The 6368-nt window shown below is 42.2% G+C and overlaps 1 protein-coding gene across 1 annotated transcript; it reads left to right on the top strand.

Moving 5' to 3' along the window:
- The first annotated feature begins 3653 nt into the window (after positions 1 to 3653).
- Defb11 (defensin beta 11) lies at positions 3654 to 4712 on the top strand. Its single transcript, NM_139221.2, has 2 exons — positions 3654 to 3767; positions 4488 to 4712. The coding sequence occupies exons 1-2, from the start codon at positions 3707 to 3709 to the stop codon at positions 4658 to 4660; spliced, it is 234 nt and encodes a 77-aa protein (NP_631967.1). The 5' UTR covers positions 3654 to 3706; the 3' UTR covers positions 4661 to 4712.
- The last annotated feature ends 1656 nt before the right edge of the window (positions 4713 to 6368 follow it).

Below are 6368 nucleotides of genomic sequence, written 5' to 3'. Positions count from 1 at the left end.
TGTACTAGAAAGCAATCGTGATAAAAACTGCACGGTATTGGTACAGTGACAGGCAGGTAGATCAATGGAAAAGAACTGAAGACCCAGAAATGAACCCACACACCTCTGGTCACTTGATCTTTAACAAAGGAGCTAAAACCATCCAGTGGAAAAAAGCATTCTCAACAAATGGTGCTGGTTCACCTTGTGGTCAAAATACAGAAGAATGCAAATCATTCCATTCTTATCTCCTTGTACAAAGCTCAAGTTCAAGTGGAACAAGGGCCTCCACATAAAACCAGATACACATAAACTAATAGAAAAGAAAGTGGGGAAGAGCCTAGGGCATATTGGTACAGGAGAAATTTTCCTGAACAGAACACCAATAGCTTATGCTCTAAGATCATGAATTGACAAATGTGACCTCATGAAATTGCAAAGCTTCTGTAAGGCAAAGGACCCTGTCAATAGGACAAAACTGTAACCAACAGATTGGGAAAAGATCTTTACCAACCCTACATCAGATAGAGAAATAATAATCAATTTATACAATGAACACAAGTTAGATTCCAAAGAAACAAATAACCCTATTAAAAAGTGGGGTACAGAGCTAAACAAAGATTAATCAACTGAGGAATATGTAATGGCTAAGAATCTCCTAAAGAAATGTTCAACATCCTTAGTAATCAGGGAAATGCAAATCAAAACAATGCTGAGATTCCACCTCACACCAGTCAGAATGGCTAAGATAAAAATCTCAGGTGACAGCAGATGCTGGCAAGGATGTGGAGAAAGAGGAACACTCCTCCATTGCTGGTGAGATTGCAAGCTGTTACAATCACTCTGGAAATCAGTTTCACAGTTCTGCAGAAAATTGGACATAGTACAACATGAGGACCCAGCTATACCACTCCTGGCCATATACTCAGAAGATGCTCCAACATGTAATAAGGACACATGCTCCATTATGTTCATAGCAGACTTATTTATAATAGACAGAAGCTGGAAAGAATCCAGATATCCCTCAACAGAGGAATGGATACAGAAAATATGGTACATTTAGACAGTGGAATACTACTCAGCTATTAAAAACAATGAATTAATGAAATTTTTATGCAAGTGGATGAAACTAGAAAATATCATCCTGAGTGAGGTAATCCAATCACAAAAGAACACACATGGTATGCACTCAATGATATGTGGATATTAGCCCAGAAGATCGGAATAACCAAGATAAAATTCACAGACCACATGAAGCTCAAGAAGAAGGAAGACCAAAGTGTGGATACTTCAGTCCTTCTTAGAAGGGGGAAACAAAATACCCATGGGAGGAGATACAGAGATAAAGTGTGGAGCAGAGACTGAAGGAAAGGCCATCCAGAGACTGTCTTACCTTGGGATCCATCCATAAACAGCTACCAAACCCAAGCCCTATTGTGGATGCCAACAAGTGCTTGCTGACAGGAGCCTGATATAGCTGTCTCCTGAGAGGCTCTGCCAGTGCCTGAGAAATACAGAGGTGATTGCTCTCAGCCAACCATTGGACTGAGCACAGGGGCCCAATGGAGGAGCTAGAGAAAGCACCCAATGAACTGAAAGGGTTTGCAGCCTTTAGGAAGAACAACAATGTGAAACAACCAGTACCCTAAGAGCTCCCAGGAACTAAACCACCAACCGAAGAGCACAAATGGAGAGACCCATGGCTCCAGCTGCATATGTAGCAGAGGATGGCTTGGTGAGACATCAATGGGAGGAAAGGCTCCCATTGATGTCCTGTAAAAGTTCAATGCCCCAGTGTAGGGGAATGCCAAGACAGGGCAGTGGGAGTGGGTTGGTTGGTGAGCAGAGGGAGGGGGTGTGTGAAATCGGGGTTTTTTGGAGGGGAAACGATGAAAAGGGATAACATTTGAAATGTAAAGAAAAAGATATCTAATAATAATAATAATAAAGAATAGTTCTACCCTAAGACTCAGCTATAATAGCTGGAAAGTGGAAAAATCTAGATGCTCCTACACAGAAGAATGGATAAAGAAAAGGTGGTTAATCTGCACAATGCAACTTCTCAGCTATTAAAAATAAGCACATTATGACATTTGCAGGCAAATGGATAGAACTAGAAAAGATCATCCTGAGTGAGGTTACCCATGCATAATATGCTCTCACTTATAAGTGAATATTACCCATAAAGCACAGGATTAACATGGTACACAGAGCAAATCCAAAGAAACCAAATAATAAGTAAGACTCAAGGAAGGATGGTTGAATCTGTCTCAGAAGGGGGAATAAAATAGACAATGGAAGTTGATACAGGGAAGCAACTGGGTGGGAAAGGGAGTGAGGAGAGGGATAGGGATAATGATCAGGTATGAGGAGGGCTGAGAGTGCTAGGAGTGAGAATAGAAATCAGAAGGACAAATACTTGGGACCAGCCAGAGACCTGGGGTAGGGAAGGCTAACTGTAGTTTATGGGGATGACCCTAGTTAAGACTCCTAGCTTCTGAGGATGTGGAAACTGATGTGGCCACCTCCTTTAGCCAAGTAGGAATTCCAGCAGAGATAGGGGCCATCATCCACAACACCTTCAATTCAAAATTTCTCCTACCTACACCATCTACAGAGATAAAGAGTGAGCAGAGATTGAGCAAATGACCAACCAATGAGTGGCCCAACCTGAGACCTATCCAATGTGAGAGAGCTAACTCCTGACACTATTCATGATACTCAGCTATGCTTGTCCACAGGAGCCTAGCATAACTGTTTCATAAGTGGCTTTGCTCATCAACTGATAGAAACAGATACACAGACACACATCCAAACACTAGATCAAGTTCAGAAGAAATCTTGTAGAAGAGTGGAGGTGAGAATTGATGGAGGTGAGGGGGTCTAGGATACACAAGAAACCCTCCAGGGTCAACTAACTTGGGCTCATGGGAGCTAACAGAGATTGAACCATCCACCAAAGAGCATGCAGGTACTGGATCTAGGTCCCTACACATTTGTATTTGCTGTGAAGCTTGGTTTTCATGTGGGTGGCCTAACAATTGATGTGGGGACTGTCTCTGACAGGGTTGCCTCCCTTTAGATCCTTTGCCACTAGCTGGCTTCCTTGTCTGTTCCCTGAGAAAGAGGATGTGCTTAGTCCTGCTGTGACTGATTATCCCAAGGCAGGGTGGTGTCCAAGGGGGATTTCATTTTCTCTGAGGACAAGGGTAGCAAGTTTAGGTGGGAGGGATTTGGTAGGGTGTTGCTGGGAGGAGAGGAGAGAGGGGGCTGTGATCAGGATGTAAAGTTAATTAATTAATTAATTAAAAAAAAGGGAAAGGCTGCTACTGAGAAAGAACTCTCATCCCTCTATCACCTTACCTTCTCTTAAGAGAGGGGTTCCAGCTGAGCTACCATGTAGGAACATAGGCTTTCAGGCTTCTTCCTCCTTTTCCTGATTTGATTCATATGCTATGTTGTCAGAGAACATTCAGACTCTCTAAGCAGAAAGTTACAGCAATACATGCTTGAGGCAATAAAATAGAGCTTCCAGAATGAAAGCAAAATCTCTGCAGAGCTTAGCATGAACACATATTAACAGCACTGGAAATGCCTCAGGACACACAGCAGGAGGGAGAGTTAATGAGCTTCACTCACAGTGGCAGGCAACCCTCTGGATTCCTGAGATTTTCAGTCCTGCTGTAGTCACTGACTCTCTGGAGTCTGAGTGCCCTTTCTACCAGCCATGAGGACTCTCTGCTCTCTGCTGCTGATATGCTGCCTCCTTTTCTCATATACCACTCCAGGTAAGCCTGAGGGCCTTCAGCACCTGCTCAGGACTGGGGACACGGACACAGAAAACTGGAGCAGGGAGAAGCTGTGATCCTGGCAGGGATTTGGACCTATTCAGGAGCAGACCCAAGTCCTATGCCTGACATGGAGGAAAGTCTTGTAGCAAAGGGATTCTTCTTCATCTTCAGTGAAGCTCCTCACACACACACACACACACACACACACACACACACACACACACACACACACACACACAGAGGCCAGCTTCTGGTCCACAGACAGGCATTTCCATATTCACCCAAGTCACTGAAAGGTCTTCCCCATGTGCCCTGACTCAGGGCATGTGCCACTACTCCTGCAACAGGGACTGGGACCCATCTGTCTAAAGAGGAGATATGGAGCACATCAGAATAAGTTCCTGGTGCAGTTATGCCTGTAGCATTAAGAAATATTGTATATGGCATCTTAGACACAATAGTAAGCTGAAGTAGTCAGTGTATTTGGGAAGAAGCTTGAGTCTAAACATAAAAGCTACACTCATAATTATGCTTCTCATTCTTCCAAAATGTGTGATTTCATTACCCGTCTTCAAGGTTCAATTCCAAGACAATTGCTTGGAGGAGAAAATTGCCCCATGAACTTAGACATGTTATCTAGCTTGTATCCAGAAAAGTTTCTCAAATATTTGGCATTATAGCTATGACTCTAAAGGATATTTGCTCTCTCCTTTGCAGCTGTTGGAGATCTAAAACATCTTATACTCAAAGCACAACTTGCACGGTGCTACAAGTTCGGAGGGTTCTGTTACAATTCCATGTGTCCTCCTCATACCAAGTTTATAGGTAACTGTCACCCAGACCACCTCCACTGTTGCATAAACATGAAAGAATTGGAAGGAAGCACATAGAAGCCAAATGACAGATGTGTAACTGATGTTTTAATAAAGGAAACATTTCTTTAAGCTTATCTACTTCACATCCTATTGAAAAGTGTGTTTTGGTTTAGAAAAGATTAAGATTATCCAAGGCTAATGTCCAAGCTTAGAACATGAGAGGGGGCATTCCCAAAATCCTGCCTAGTCCTGAGTAATGATTTGAGTAATGTCACTCTTATGTGAATTGATGGCCAAACCACATGTGAGCAGTGCAGAAGAACCCCTTAAGACTGGATAGGGAACACAACCCTCACGCCTCCTGTGGTCTAACAGAGGGTAACTCTTCCATAGTCTCAAATTTAAGTAAGGCTTTGTTTGCAGATCTAGGGCTTACAAGACTTAGGGCAGTAGGTGGCAGTTGTATTAGAACCTCATTTATAACAGTAAGATGTCCCACCAAACTTTTTCCCTAGGGATAATGTCTCAGTTTTCAGATCAGCATTTTTTATTCAATACAACACACACAAACACACAAAATAACAACTTATTTTTTGGTTCTTCATACAGCATATTTTTACTAATACTTTCTTTTCCATCAACTCCAACTTCTCCTCTGTGTACACATTTCACTTAGTTCTCTCTAGCAAATAAAACAAAATAAAAAGAAAACCTGTGCACACACATATATCTATACACAAGACAGAGAAAGATTGAGGGGGGAGAGAGGGAGAGGAAAGAAGGAGAGAGGGAGGGAGGGGAGGAAGGAGGGAGAGAGAGAGAGAGAGAGAGAGAGAGAGAGAGAGAGAGAGAGAGAGAGAGAGATTGAGCTGGTACTCAACTAGAATACCCTACTCTCTGATGTTCACAAAACAGAATGTACTATGCCTGCTACTAGAGAAGAAAATTATCATCAATCTTACCCAGCTGTGAACACTCAAAGGCTATGCTAGCCATACCTGATAGTGATAATGTGGCCAAGAACATGAGATTAGATAGATCATATGACATAGGGGAAAACCTACTATAGTTATCCTATTAAATTTATGTACTAATAAAATGACACTTATGGACATATTGCTATATCCATAGATCAGTACATCATTCATCCCACATTAAAGATACTGTTTGCAATGGATAGAAACTAACACACAGGATTCAACAAGGTTCTAGCTCCCCTTGTTCTGGCTTGTTACACTGGCCTTCTGTCTACTTCGTCCTCTCCAGGGTGACCCTAAATGTTGTGCCTGCTCTCCTGTCTCTGGGATTAAAGATGATAAAATCATGGTTCCCACCCTTTTCATGTCCCAAACCTGATTGATCAAGATGTATATCAATAGAAAAGAAACATGAGTATCATCTAAAATGTATTTTCCCATGCATTCAGAGTTGATCCAGACCATTTTCCAGCTGAACACCCTGGAACGACACCCTCCTCAAGACTACAGCTTTGGTTTACTTTTTCCTAAAATATATAGATGTTAGCAGGTGTAGAGTCAAATCTTGGGCTCCAGCAAGCTAGGTTAGTATACTTATCTTGCACAGGATAATTAACATTGTATAATTAGTAGTGAAAAGCAGGAAAAGGAGCCACATTTGACATGGCCATATTAGGAAGAACAATAAATAGATCCATTAACTCCCACTGCAATCCAGTGTACATTTGAGATTCTGATACTGAGGACAAGTTTTAGACAGAAGGTAGGAGACAGAAGATCAGGCCAAGATGTGGTCTCACCATCAT

Source organism: Mus musculus, chromosome 8 (assembly GCF_000001635.26).
Source record: "Mus musculus strain C57BL/6J chromosome 8, GRCm38.p6 C57BL/6J".
Lineage (NCBI taxonomy): Eukaryota > Metazoa > Chordata > Mammalia > Rodentia > Muridae > Mus > Mus musculus.
The sequence above is the reverse complement of the archived record's forward strand: the minus strand, read 5'-3'. Positions and strand labels throughout refer to the sequence as shown.

Excerpts from the sequence above, each read along its gene's own strand:
- Defb11 (NM_139221.2), top strand. The coding sequence starts at position 3,707 with ATGAGGACTCTCTGCTCTCTGCTGCTGATATGCTGCCTCCTTTTCTCA. Across the intron at positions 3,768-4,487 it reads TTTCTCATATACCACTCCAG|CTGTTGGAGATCTAAAACAT; the intron begins GTAAGCCTGAGG and ends TCTCCTTTGCAG.